This window comes from Limulus polyphemus, unplaced genomic scaffold (assembly GCF_000517525.1).
Source record: "Limulus polyphemus unplaced genomic scaffold, Limulus_polyphemus-2.1.2 Scaffold123, whole genome shotgun sequence".
In the NCBI taxonomy this organism is placed as follows: Eukaryota; Metazoa; Arthropoda; class Merostomata; order Xiphosura; family Limulidae; genus Limulus; species Limulus polyphemus.
In genome coordinates this window covers 611930-626993 of record NW_013665733.1, presented here as the reverse complement: position 1 = coordinate 626993, position 15064 = coordinate 611930, and the positions used below count along the sequence as shown (strand labels likewise).

General features: G+C 31.9%; 1 protein-coding gene across 3 annotated transcripts in view; it reads left to right on the top strand.

Annotated features, from left to right (window-relative positions):
- The window catches only part of LOC106472721 (retinal dehydrogenase 1-like), a 16683-nt gene extending 6947 nt beyond the window's left edge, over window positions 1–9736 (top strand). The window contains exons 1-12 of one of the 3 annotated variants that reach the window (XM_022402171.1): window positions 657–716; window positions 2639–2743; window positions 2990–3130; window positions 3885–4011; window positions 4419–4480; window positions 5021–5263; window positions 5471–5573; window positions 6800–6984; window positions 7902–8224; window positions 8579–8653; window positions 9309–9348; window positions 9567–9736. In XM_022402171.1, the coding sequence (XP_022257879.1) occupies window positions 3056–3130; window positions 3885–4011; window positions 4419–4480; window positions 5021–5263; window positions 5471–5573; window positions 6800–6984; window positions 7902–8224; window positions 8579–8653; window positions 9309–9348; window positions 9567–9599 (1266 nt within the window). In that variant the 5' untranslated portion in view covers window positions 657–716; window positions 2639–2743; window positions 2990–3055 and the 3' untranslated portion in view covers window positions 9600–9736. Of the gene's footprint in view, window positions 1–656; window positions 717–1415; window positions 1593–2638; window positions 2744–2989; window positions 3131–3884; window positions 4012–4418; window positions 4481–5020; window positions 5264–5470; window positions 5574–6799; window positions 6985–7901; window positions 8225–8578; window positions 8654–9308; window positions 9349–9566 lie in introns of those variants that run through there. The other 2 variants (XM_022402165.1, XM_013933380.2) reach the window with 2 other exon arrangements.
- The last annotated feature ends 5328 nt before the right edge of the window (window positions 9737–15064 follow it).

Genomic DNA, 15064 nt, shown 5'->3' with positions numbered 1-15064 from the left:
ACAAAGAAGAAACTCTACTCAGTTTTGAGAAGGGAAATGGTGAAGCTCTTGATGAAATTACTACCACTGATGTGACTGTTACCGACGATAGGACATTTCCTGATGAAGCAGATTAGCCCCACGTGAATCAGAAGCCAACGAGACAGAGACCAGTATGGAAGAAGATACGTCCCGTAAAATTAAGAGGCTTTGTTGAATTGTAATTTTGTGTTTGTAATTATGTACATTTAATTAAGTTATTGTTAATTGTTATTGGTTTATTGCAAGTGGCTATTGTTCGGGACGAACAATACTAGGAGGGGCAGTGTTGCGTCAGCGAGGTCACGTGACTAGTATCAAGCCACGTCTTTCTCCAACCTTCATGAATTATCAAGAGACTACTAGATATGTGTTAGTCTTGTATATATAAGACGTTCACAACGTGACAGAACAAGAGGGCAGTGAGTAATTGAACTGCAGTCAGAGAGTGTGTAATTGAATTGAGTATCGTTGAAGTCGAGCACGTGAGACGTTTGTTATAGAACGACTGTTGAAATTAAGTGTATCGTAAAGTTGTATTCGGAAAGAATAAACCAGTTTTATTTTAGAAAGGATTTGTGTCGCTAAAGTTTCGTCGGAACGAAGTTACGGAAAATTAACTAACGAACGGAGACGTAACAACCCAAACAAATTTGCCTAGGGAGATTTTACCTGCTCAAAAAAACCCATAAATCTTGGTGATCCTATCATTTCTATTGCTTAAGTTGATAATCAAATAATATTTTTTCTCTACAGATTTGTTTCAGTGATACTACCTATTTTTGCAAACATTTTCAGAGTATTGTACTATTGACTTTTCCACATGATGAAGGTCTAAAGATGTATGAGGAATAATGAGTAATTGTATGATCTGTGGGAGAAGGGGTGTAATGTGTTCAATTGCGAGTTTAATTATTTGTGTGATGCTGTCATCTTGGTTTTGGGGGTTTCTGTATTGTGTTAAGAATTCAAAGAAAATGTTTTAGCTCTGTGTTATTTTGCTTATGGTTTCATTTTGTTGTGTTACAACATTTATGTGTTGTGTATTCTTCTTTTCTTTGGGTGTATCGTGAGTTTGAGTGAGTGTACGTGCTGCCTGTGCATATGTATATGTGTTGTAGATTGTTGATTTGTGTTTATGTTCTCTTTAAGTTTGAGTGTTGGTAATAAATGTGTTCTTCTTTGTGTTCTGTTTGCTTCCTGGTTCTGTGTGTGTGTGTCTGGAGTGCTCTTGTTATTTTGCGTGTTTTGATGTTCTTATATTTTTGGCATCCTTTATAGTTTGCCGTGTGTTGCTGTTGAGAGTTACAGCAATGTGGTTGTGTGTTCACTCTCAGGCAGTCTGCATTTCTGTGTTTCCCCCACATCCTGCACAGTGTGGGAGGGCTTTGCATGTCCATAATGTTGGCAGGTGTAACTACCGCTGGTGTATTTGTGGGTTCAACTGTGTGTTTTTGATACCAGAGAATGGTGCCATCTGATATCACGTCTGAATATCTTGTGATTCGTGTACATGTACTCTGACTAAGTTGATGAGTCTCTGGGTTCCGTTGGAAAAAATTTGTTCCACCTTGGTATGTTGTATGTGTTTATGTGTGAGTTCAGATTTTATGTCTTCACTTGTGATACCTGTCTGTAAATCTTTTATGACAAAAGATTTAGGGTTGGATTTAGTTCCTGATATGTGCATTGTTATATTTCCTGGTGTGAAAGCATCTTGGAGCCATTCTTTTCAGAGTCAATTGAGGTCAGTGGCCTCTGTCCTTTTAACGAGGACGCTGCCCTTGGATGATTATGGAAAACCATGGAGGTTTGTGTGTGTGTTTGTAGTATTTCTTTGTGTGATCGTGTTTGTTTTTTGTGGCGTTAGCTTTCTTTGTTTCTTAGGTTTTACTAGTATGAAGTCATTTGTATCTTCATTTGCTTCCAGACTTTCTTGTGGGTGTAGTTGTTTATTTTCTTTTTTTTTCTTTTTGTTTCAGTTGTTGTGCTTGTATGTTCTCGTGTGCTTCTTTATGTTGTGCATGTATAGTTTGTATGTTTCTGTGTTTTTTTCTTTTTGTTTCAGTTGTTGTGCTTGTATGTTCTCGTGTGCTTCTTTATGTTGTGCATGTATAGTTTGTGTGTTTCTATGTGTTCTTCCTCTTGTTCTGTGCTTTCTCTGATATTCATGTCAGAGCTATCTGTGTGTGTTTGAGGTGTGGTGGTCTTTTTACAATTTTGTTTCCTCCTCCTTCTTATTTTGTATGTGTAATCCCTTATAGCAAGGGCCAGTAAGTAAAAACAAAAACACTAAACGTGGCAGTAATTTAGTTTGAAAGAAGAGAAAGCAAACTTGTGTTTGTGTGCTCTTCCTAACTGGAGCATTTGGGAAACTTTGATCCCCTTTAACCCTATGTGTGAGATTAAAATACTTCAATACTTATTCTTGTTGAATAAGTATTCAATTCTTGCTGCTTTGGAATATCATGGGTGTGTGTAAATATTAATTTGTGTTGGTCATCTGAATTGAAATTTTCTATGATAGATAAAAGGGAGGACTTGTTCTCTTTGATGGTAATATATTTATAGATTGATAAAATCTTTACTGTTAAAGTTATGTAACTGTCTTCAATTACAGATCTTTATCAACAATGAATGGCATGATTCTGTAAGTGGAAAAGTCTTTCCAACAATTAATCCTTCAACTGGTGATAAAATAACAGATGTTCAGGAGGGAGATAAGGTATGGAATTTCAATTCTATAGAACTAAGTTTGACATGAATCTACTCTTTCTACATAAATATTGCTGTTACAATAGAGGTGATGTCTTAGGGCCTGGAAAGATGATGAATAAACATTAATTTACTAAAACATTGTTTATTGAAGATCTTTTATTAATAACATAATAGGTATCCACCTTTGAGTCTAACATTTCCTAAGAATTTAATGGATTGATGTAACATTTTATGTATGTCCTTTGTTTTTCAGGCAGATGTTGACAAAGCAGTGAAGGCAGCTAAAGAAGCTTTCAAATTAGGCTCAACATGGAGAACTATGGATGCTTCAGAAAGAGGCAAGCTGCTCAACAAGTTTGCTGATTTACTTGAACGGGATAAAGACTACATAGCTGTTAGTATATATATTATATTATTAATTTCTTAGTAATTGGAGTTTCTTTTTTCTCATTCTTACATTGTATGTATCTGTTGTTGATTTTTCAGTACAAAGCTACATAATAGATTATCTGTGCTCTGTTCACTGAGAGGAACCAAACCCCAGATTTTAGCATTGTAAGTCCATAAACTTATCCACTGGAGGACAGTGTATATAACTAAACATAAGATATACTCAATTGAGGAATAAGAGAAAATGCATAGTTTAAACCAAATCATAAAACTATGTGTGTAAGAAATGCTTGTAGTTCTAATGATTGAATGACCTCTTAAATGTTTATTACATTATCTTATCCAAACTTCTATCTGCAGAGACACTTTTTGTCATACTATATTCTCTTACTTCTCTGCTATGTTTGCTTCCTACTACCACACACTTACAGTTTTCAGTCACAACATCCACATGTTGATAAAGTAAGACAATTGCAAAACAGCTGCTGCTTTTGATCCTAAATACCAATTTCTTTATTTTGTTCACTTTTTTCCCCAAAAATATATTCTATTAAACTTTTGTAGTGATATGACTACTTTATGTAGTCATGTGGGGATGATAAGAATCATGAAATAATATTAAAGACAAATTACTTGATTTTGAAATTATTATTTTATATTAGTTTAGTCACCTTTATGCTTTCTCAAGATGTTTAAATTTTTGTTTATCAGTTCAAAACGTTCAAATGTGTTATGTACCTACTGGTTATTATTTCCAGAGTCTGGAAACTATAGACTGTGGGAAGACTTTTAGAAATGCAAGAGGAGATGTTGAATTTGGAATCAAAACTATTCAATACTTTGCTGGATGGACAGATAAGATTCATGGGAAGACCATACCAGTTGGTAGGTGAAGTCAATCAGTAGAAGTGTTACAAATAACATTGAAAAAGAGATGGTGAAATATAACTAGAATAAGAATATTTCTATAAAAATATAATAAAACTCATTAAATGATTATTTGTATATAACTTTCAAAATCTAAACTAAAAAAATAAAAGTGGAATAGTAACTTCAGCAATTATGTATGCTTACCAGATGACACCTTGTATTTTTTGGACCTGAAGTTCCTTCAGAAAGCTACATTTTAAAACCTTGTGGATAACAAAGTTTTATTATTGTTGTGATTGAAAGTTTACATGTTTCTTCATGTCAGCTATTTAAAATGTTAAATAGACTTCAATATTCTATGAAATTTTGATACCCAAACTTATATTTTTGCTTAATATAGATATTTATATATATATATATAGATGGCAACCTCTTCAGCTTCACAAGGATTGAGCCTGTAGGAGTTTGTGGCTTAATTGTCCCTGTAAGCAGTTGTTCTGTTATATATATTTTAACTCATAAAACCTGATTAACATTTATATACATGTTTAATTAATGTAAAGGTTTGTAGTCTGTAAATAGTCTTTTGTTTACAAAAAAATTTGTAAAACATGCACGTCAAAAACTAATTTGAGAGGGGGGGGTAATGAACAACTGAATGGTAACTTTATAGTTATGAATAATAAAATTGAATCGGGTATACACATGCCCCACTCTTGGTATTGCTGGATCACAAAAATATAGCTAATAAAAAGGAAAAAGGTCTCATAGATTAATTTACTCTAATCCTGCCTCAAAGAATTTCAAAGTGCTGCAGCTATTGAGGATTCCCTCTTGTATTGCTTTCAAGCCCATAGAATATATATAATATTTTAAAATTGGTAGAAGCTGATGGATACACAAATGTACCAATAAACTTAACTGTAATTTTTGTTAAAAATAAACACTAAATAGAAAATATATTGCTCATTTCTGAATATATACCATGAAATGATATAATAAGAATCTTATATTCTTAACATAGTGGAATTTTCCTCTCATGATGGTGACCAATAAATTAGGACCCAGCTTGGCTGCTGGGAATACAGTTGTTGTAAAACCTGCTGAACAGACTCCGTTGACAGCACTCTATGCAGGAAGTTTAATTAAAGAAGCTGGATTTCCTCCTGGTGTTGTTAACATTGTTCCTGGTTATGGAACAACTGCTGGAGCAGCTATTTCGGAACATCCAGATATTGATAAGATTTCCTTTACTGGTTCAACTGAGGTGAGTATATGTTATGCTATATTAAAATCTTGTAGTATAACAGTTTAGGATCTGTTGCAAAAATATTGAGAGAGAGAGGTATTAAACTAACATCTAGCAATGTTTAAGAAAATACTTGTCACTGTCCCCTAAGAATCAATTATGATTCAAATATGTTCATAATATGGGGAAAGAATCCGGTTATTTTGTTAATTATTTCGTTTTTAGGTAGGGAAGTTAATCCAGCAGGCAGCAGGTAGAAGCAACACTAAACGAGTTACTCTTGAGATGGGAGGTAAAAGTCCCCTGGTGGTGTTTGCAGATGCTGATTGTGAGTATTGCTAGAAAGTGCTTATTTTACATAATAATTCAATTATTATTATAATTTGAATAACTGTTATGTCTGTGCTCTTAAGTGTGCTCCCAGAAAATTTGTACTTATAATTCATGTAGACCTTAAGATTTAGAAACTTTAAAAATATAAAGAGATGAGAAAAATTCCTAAAGAATAGTTGGTTATCTGGTGCTTTATAAAGGCTTGTGTGCTATAAAATTAAACTAGAACCTCATTTTGTTAAGGATATTTAGAAAATATTTATCACATCTCACCTTAAATTAAATATGTATTTATTACAGATTTCTATTTATAACATAACATAATATTTTGGGACAACATGGGACCTATTGGTCCATCTCAGCTGTTCCATCCTCAAAACTAAATTAAAATGATTACAAAAATAAAATAATTTTAAACCCAGCTCTTTTCATTCATATACTTTTCAACATTTGAAGGCAACCCATTCCAAAGGCCAACCATCCTGTTAGAATAATAAAACTGTCTTAGCTGAAGATGACTCCTACCTTGCCAAAATTTATATTTGTGTCCTCTAGTTCTCCTATTCTCATTGTTAGTTATAAAAATGATGATGAATCAACACTATCAATTCCTTTTACAATCTTAAACACCTCAATCAGTTCCCCCCCAACTCTTCTTTTTTCATAAGAAAACAATTTGAGAGATTTCAGCCTCTCATCATATGACAACCCCTCCATCCAAGGCACCATTCCAGTAACCGTTCTCTGAACCCTTTCCAACAATTCAATGTCCTTCCTAAGGTAAGGAGCCCAAGACTGAACACAATATTCCAAATGTGGCCTAACCAGTGACCTGTACAATGAAAGTATAACCTCTTTAGACTTGTATTCAATATTTCTATACATACAACTTAAAATCCTTTTTGCCCTACCACTAACAACAACATACTGCTTGGATAGCTTTAGAGACTAATCAACTATTACACCAAGATCCCTTTCCTTCATAACACTGTTAAGGTTATTCCCATCCAAATTATACTTATAATTCAAATTATGATAACCCACATGCATTATCTTGGATTTATTATAATTAAAACCCATTTGCCATTTATTTCCCAAACTCACTAAATGATCTAAATCCTTTTGTAGATCAGCAGCATCCTCTTCACAGCTAGCAACACTCAAGACCTTAATATTATATTATTTGTAATAAAGTGAATCTTTTAACATCTTTTATTGCAGTGGATAAAGCAGTTGAAATGGCTCATATTGGATGTTTTTACAATCAAGGAGAATGTTGTTGCGCTGGCTCACGTACTTATATTCAAGAAGAAATTTATGATGAGTTTGTGAGGAAGAGTAGAGAACGGGCAATGAAGAAAATTGTTGGTGATCCTTTTGATGAAAAAACTGAACAGGGCCCACAGGTATTTGCATGTTTGCTTACTCTTAACACGTTTTCTATAGGTAATCAGAACAGGATTATACTGTAATCTTCAATTCACATAAAACTCAAAACATGCATGTGGTAAATAGTAGCTTGACTTTTAGAAAGCTTTGAACTATGTTACTTGAATGGTATGCAGAATTTCATATTATCTTTACATGTTAGTGTTGCAAATAATAATTTCATTTTAGCTTATTTGAAACTAGAAAAGTGATTCAAAATTATTTTTTAATCAAGATTAATAATGCTTCAAAAAAAGTAAATGCTTCTGAAGCCTTCTTAATAACTCTTTTTTTTCTGTTAAATGTAACAGCTATGTGAAAAGATTTAGATTCTGCATTTACATCTGTGATTAACTGTTATTGTAAGGATGTTGTATTGTTACTGGGAATGAAGATCAAACACTAGTATTGATAGTTTTTATCCTTATATTTGTAATAGAATAGAGCAGTGGCTATATTTTGTTGATTTTGGAACATTCATTATATCTAATTATGTTTATGATACTTGCTGTGAAGTACAACACTCTAAAATTAATATTCAGTTCACATCAATTGGGAAAATATGTTCATTGTTATCTTCATTATATTTTTCAAGTATGTTAGGCATAACGACATGTTGATACAGAGTCCCCTGCAACTGTGGTCAAGGGAATTAATAGTTTAATATGAAAAATGTGATAATAGGTTACTTTTTAAATGTGTTTTTTTAATATGTTATTTATTATATAAACAAATGTATTAGGTTGTTGTGCTTTCCAATAAACTACATAGTTTTTCATGCACTATAGTATTTCATGACTGAGAATGAGTTAAGTAAAACAGTAGTGAATAAATGTTTTATGTATGTTTATTATATATCAATATATATGCATACATGCTTTAATTTTTCTTGTAGGTTGATCATGATCAGTTCACAAAAATTCTAAACCTTATTGAGTGTGGTAAAATGGAAGGAGCAAAAATAGAATGTGGTGGTGGACGCCTTGGTAAAAAAGGTTTTTTTGTTCAGCCAACTGTTTTTTCATCTGTTACTGACAACATGAAGATTGCTAAAGAAGAAATATTTGGACCAGTGCAACAGTTAATGAAGTTTAAAACTTTGGATGAAGTTATTGAAAGATCTAATAATACTCACTATGGTTTGGCAGCAGGTATTTTTACTAACAACATTGAAACAGCCTTGTTGTATACTCAGGGTGTCAGAGCTGGAACCATATGGTAAGAAATGATTTTTTTGTAAAATTTAATATTGAAATAATCATGCACAGTTTTAACCCTCATTCATGAAATTGTCTCCTAAAAAAAACAATTTGTAATGAATAAGTTTGTAGATCTGTGTGCATCCCTTTGTACAGTAGTTTGACTTAATGGAGATTCTCATGGAACAAAAACTGGGAATAAAACTTGTGAATCAAAATCTATAAATCAGCAAATCTTTTAAAAAATAATCTCCTGTAGTTCAGATCTTTTTTTCCCCCCAAAACATTTTGATAATGCTTGCTGTTCATATACTTAATCTCTCTAGTCACACTTGATATAATGCATTTGATAATTTTATTATTATTATCTTAGGGTGAACTGTTACCTAGCTTCTGGTCCACAAGTTCCTTTTGGAGGATTCAAAATGTCAGGTCAAGGTCGAGAAATGTAAGTAGTTTTGGTTCTGTTTTTCAAAAAACATGTATATATTTTATGAAAGCATGATTTCCTTGTACTGTACAAGGTATTTATTTATGGGAAGTTTATTAGAAAAAGAATCTACAGCACTTGTTATTAATTTAGACTTGTATAATAAAACTTCTTTATCCAAAATTTTTCATGTTCATAATTTTTTATACATTTGTTTTTTACCTCACCCAAAACAAAATTTTGCTTTGAAGAAAAACGTCTGAGAACTAAATAATGAGATTTCTTTATAGGTATCTCTTGACATAAATTGTGTAAATATCTATTCTGTTCATACATTTTGTATAAAATATTCTCAACTCTTCATGAGGGCATGAATATTTAGATGTCAGATAAAAATTTTGATATTTAGTTTTCAGGCTATTGTACTGGTTTATATTGCTTAATTTGTTTCACCACACATCAATAAATCTGTCATAAATAGTTATATGAGGATTTTTTGCATAACCAGATTGAAAATTATGTTAAACTAGAACATTGTTTTGGTGACACTCCTTTAAATCCAACCATTATGAAGTTTAGGTGTTTCACACTACAATATTGAGACAAATAAGAATATTTAAGTTGTTTTTGATTTCATTTAATCTTTTGATAACAAATTCCAAATCTTATACAGGGGAGAAGATGCTATCCATGAGTACACAGAAATCAAAACTGTAAGTAATACATTTTAGTTAATGGATTTTGTACAATTGTTTTAAAAAAATGGATAAAAAATGCCTTTTAGAACAATACTTTATTTTTTTCCTATATGAAGACTTTTGTACTAGCTAATTCATGTATTTCAAATGCCATGAAACTTTACATCATGATCTATTGATTATCATAAAGTTCTGATAAACAATTTCTTATATATTTTTATTTTGTTTTTCAGGTTACAATGTGCATTCCACAGAAAAACTCTTAAACTTTCGACCATGAAGGAGCTTCTTACTTTATAACAATATATTGATTATATTTTTTAATTGTTACTTTTGTTTCGATTATAACATCTTTTGGGTTTTATTATTGTTTCTTAATAAAAGGTTAACCATTGTTAGTACAGATGAGATTTGGGTTGGACAACTTTGTGTCATTGTTTTTAATGTATGATAGCACATGAAATAGAGTGTTAAGTTTTTTTACTTCGAACTAACTCATATTTGATGACTTGCATTTGAGACGTTGTATTAAAGCAGACATGTTTAAAACCACAATTCTTTCAGCTAAAACATTGCACTGTTTGGATTTGGTAAATTATTCTAAAGCGATTGTCAAATCTCTGGTGAAATTAAGTCATTTTAACTTTCAAATTTAAAATAAACTGATACAAGTTTATCCTTAAAAAAATAGTTCACACTGTGCAATCACAAACTATTACTGCCATTAGGAGTCCCTAGCTGCTCAGTGGTAAGTGTGCAGATTTATAACACTGAAAATCAGGGTTCAGTATCAGCGATGGACATAGTGCAGATAGTCCATTGTGTAACTTTGTGTTTGGTTGCAAACAAACAAAACTGCCATTAAGACAATTAATTAAAAGTTTAATTGTTAATCCGCAATATATGAGATATCATTAGGTTAAAAAAAATATATTGAACAGAAAATTACATTTTATTTGAATTGTCATAAGCTAACCTGATATATCTGTAAGAAGACCAAGGTCACCAAAATACGTTGCACTTTCAAAACATAAAGGTTCATAATTTATCAGCCACATTCTAACAAATCTAAAAGTGTACGAAGAGTTTTGCTTAAGCTTATAAGTTACAGCTATCTTCAAAATAATCTTCTATAAAACAGAAGAATCAAATCTAGAAAATGTCTGGCTCAAAAAAAAAGTAAATGTCTGTGTCTAGCTTATTTTACGTAAACATTTTAAGATTAAGAATTATTTTAAACTTATATTCTAAGGAATTAACTGAAAGGACGCAAATTAAAAAGTTTGATGTGGTAAAAGTTGTGTTTCTTTTATGGTGGTAACAACACTTAAGTGCATTGGTGTATAAAAATTGCATTTAATTTAATTTACTGGAGAAGTGTGATAATTTTTAAAAACAACGGAGCTATTATAAATCTATTCCATAACATCTAACTGTGTCCGTAAAAAAAAAGTCATTTATTTTGTTCAAAATTTAAAAAATGCCTTTAATCAGAAACCTTTTGAAATGTCTGTTTTAATTGTATCGACGTTATTTTGGCCTCACTGATAATACTCGCATATTGTGAAAGTTCTAACTGTTAAGATTGAGAAACGAATTTTCACAGTCAGTTCTTCTCTCTGCTAACCATTGAAAGGTAATTTTTAAAGCATTGAAGAATAGACATGCTCTTATTACATCACTAAAACTGTTTTGTTTGTTTTTTGGAAACTTGATGCATCGTATGTGTGTGTGTGTTTGAGGGGGGGGGGCAATAATGTTACCAATCTCCAATGATATTTAATCTAGCATACATGGTTTATCATCTCACTTCTGGAATAACTGTGATTTGTACTAAAATAAAACGTTTCTAATATGTTTTGCATTATGTTCATAAAGGTATGGTTAATTCTATAAGTTTCTAGAAAGAAGAAATTGGGAAAAAAGTTAACGCATAACTTTTGCTAAATTATGTTCATTATTGTTTCATGTTCATGTCACTCTTCAAGTAAAGGTACAAAAATAAGACCTGTAAGTCAGTTATTGTAGAGTACTTGAAATACAATTTGATCTGTTTATATACTCAATTGTACACTTAAAACTAATATTGAACGCATGACTGGTTCTAAAATTTATGTTTACTCTCAAAGTCGTAAGGACTTTTGTAACCTTGGAAACAGGATGTACTAGCAGTGTAGTTAGGCTAGAATAGTGTTTCTTCTTTTTATTTCTGCAAACCTACGCATGTTGTTAATCACATCCATGTTGCCCAGGTGTCTCAAGGTCATAAACATTGCTAATCCGTTTACAAAGGTAAAGCAACAAACAAAAGAGATTGGAGTTTTGGACATTTAGATGAAAATATATGATACTATGGATCTTTAGCCAAACACGTAATACTAGAAGACATTAGCTCAAAACAGGGCAATGGTCAAAGTTGCACGGTCGTTAGATAGAGCATGACCAAACGTTATATTACAAATGAAACTTTCCGGGCTCATAACCAGAATTTGCCAACACTTCGTTGTGGAACTAAAAATGTAGTATATAAAATTAAAGGTGCTGGATACGGGGTAAACTTCTCGAAGTTGACGTGTAAGAAAGAAAGGACAAAATGAAATGTAATCAATCCCTGTACTACCATTTTAATTATCCTGGCCATACTTTTGAGTACTTTCTATTTCAACCAATAGAATATGTTAAATGCAATGATCCACTAGTTAACAGAACTGAACTAGAAGGAAATTACTGGATGATTAAAATTGTGGTCATTTATCTATTTGGCATGATATTCAAAAGAGATTGTAACGTTTCTTAAAATTTCAATTAATCCTTATTTTTCTCAGCCTACTAAATATCTATCATCATTCTCCGTAGTCATGGCGTAGGACATAGCATTAATGGGACTACAACATCATTAAGGTTAACAGAGGAATTACTTGTATATCAAATAAAAAGTCGCCGTTCGTATTATGTTGCATTACGATGTCTTGCAATAAAAAAATAGTTTATTCAAACCAGTTTGAACGGAATCTCCACAGGGGATGATAATAAAGTTGAATTAGTTAATACGTATTAATGAACACCATTATTTCTCCACGTTGTGATTGTTTTAGTTCTCTGTAAATTTAAACTCCTACTCAATATGTCATTAACGGAAACCTTAAACTTTTCGAAATGAAGATTTAAGGCTTTTATTGAGTAAGGGAACTAAATTTTAGATACATATGCAAGTTAGCTTAAAACGTTTTGATTCAAAAACTTTTAATGTCAGCTTGGAGTAAAAAATAGATCCTAAGAAGTTTGCACAATGGTTCGAATAAATATAAGAAATAACAGAATTAGTTCTTTGAAAAAAGGTTACGCCTTATACTTTTACCCAAAAAATAAATTATCAAAAAGGATAAAAATATTTATAAACTTTACAGAAAAATATATCATAATAACATCAAACAAAGCAGCCAATAACTGTATTTGCAAAAACTATATATTATTACACTTTGTTAGGAAGTCGATTACAACAATCAAACATCGCAACTTTCAGGTACTTCTGTTTATACTTATTGTTGTAATCTAATTTTTTAATGTTGTTATTTGTATGTTAGCTAGAGTAGAACGCTTAGAAAATTCTGGGTTGATATCTCGCACATTCTAAACTAGATAATAAAGTACGGAAGAGTTGTTTCAAGAGTAGATTAACGCCATTTGTAGCGTAGACCTACAACAATTTACGATAGTGTTCAAGCTTATATAAATGTTAAAGGAGAAAATAAACTAATTTGATACAACACCTCAACAATTTATGTCAGAAGTGTAATTATTTTGGGGAACATATTTAAAATAGAACTTCAACTGTTGAAGATGACGATCAGGAGGTCAAGTAGAGAGATTCGAGCTCTACGTAAGGTGATGAAAATATTAAGAGATAAGATCAGGAAAAATGAGACAGAAAATATAAAGAAGATTAAAGGAAGAATCAGAAAATTAAAAGAAAGGACGAGAGGGGCAGAAAATTAGAAGAACGTGACAGGAACTTTAGAGACAAGTTAAAAGAACGAGACCTACTATTTTAAGAAGAATTAAGATAAAAAAAATGAATCTGACTGAAGCTATGGGGTCATACAGGTTGATTACAACAACAAACTAGAAGAAATGCAGGAAGACGTCAGAGAAGTACGAAGGGACATTGGCAAAGTTAAAATAAAAGTAACAAAAGAATGTTGACGAAAGACGTCAACGAGTTAGAAAGAGCATTATTGAGGGAAAAGAAGTACATCTATTGTAGAATAAAGCACCTTGAAAATGAATTATAAAATGCAAATATCAAACCAGCCACATGTCTTTCCGCATTAGCTTAAGAGTTCCAACTTAAAACACCATTTAGTGCAAGATATGGAATAGGAAAACATATTTGTTCTACACCCATTATCATTACTGCTCTACCAGCCGTAACACTACCACTTATATCATTTGCATATTGCTCTGTCTTACTGTTGCAAGAGTTGGCAGTGGGTGGTGATGACTAGCTGCCTTCCCTCTAGTCTTTCACTGCTAAATTAGGGACCGCTAGCGTAGATAGCCCTCTTAAAGCTTTGCGCGCAATTCAAACCAAAAACCCGACCTTTTGTTGTTGTTGTTTTGTCTCTGGAGGTAGAGGTTTTAGTACTTATTTACATGATGTCTTCTGGTTTAGTTTATATAGTGTAGTAATTTTTACGTTTGTGTAATGTTAAAATGGTAATTTTTGTACTGTGGTTTTGTACAAATTAATGCTCCATTTTTCTTTATAATGGGGTTATTCTTATAGTATGAAAAAATGAATTTTTTCCTTTCTAATTCTGATTGGCCTTTTTTTATAACAGACCAGGGTCGGAACATTTGGCGACCCTGCCGTATTGGATTTTAGCGTTGTAAGTCCGTAAACTTCCTATCAGGGAACCCTGGTAAGGGAATTACTAATTGTAGGGTGGGGGTTTTAATTGACACATGTTTCACGTTTGATCTTAAAGGTATATGAGCGCTAGTTTATATAGTTTTGAAGTTTATAACTCTCTTGAGATTCCCTATAAACAAATCTATTGCGAATTTTAATTAATATACGTACGGTAAATATGGGTTAACTCTCTTCATAAATGCAGGAAACTACATGTAAAATCTTCAAAGTTAAGCTACATCTATGTTAGATATACATGAGTGCATCAATTTATCTTTAACGCGAGTGTTAAATTTAGCTATTTTTTGAAACGATAATTTATCGCAGGTTTGTTTACGTAACTGTTTACGAATCATAAGTTGTGTGGTTCAATTGTTGTGAATTGGCCATTGTTGTATTATAGCATCATGGTACTAGAACCTTCGAAGTTATTCTTGTTGTTTTAATTGTGTATTATTGCATCTTAATATCTCATAGTGTGTGGAATGTTGGTCGGGCTATAAATACGCATCCAAAAGATAGATAGATAGATCTTCACTGCATGATTGTGAGTTTGGCCATAAATAGCGTATAGTAGTTATTTCTGAATGAAAGTATTACAGATTACATTGTAGTGAGAGAGTAGAGAAGAATAATTAATGTCATCAAATTGTGTTCTAAAGTAACTGAACCAACCTGTGGGGACTTTGACGAAAAATAGATGATTATTTAAAGCTCTGAATACAATTATGGTAACCAACAGTGTAACGAACATTTGTATATACGTTTGACTTGTTTTAGATATTGTTACGTCTCCGTTTGTTAATTGATTTTTCCGTA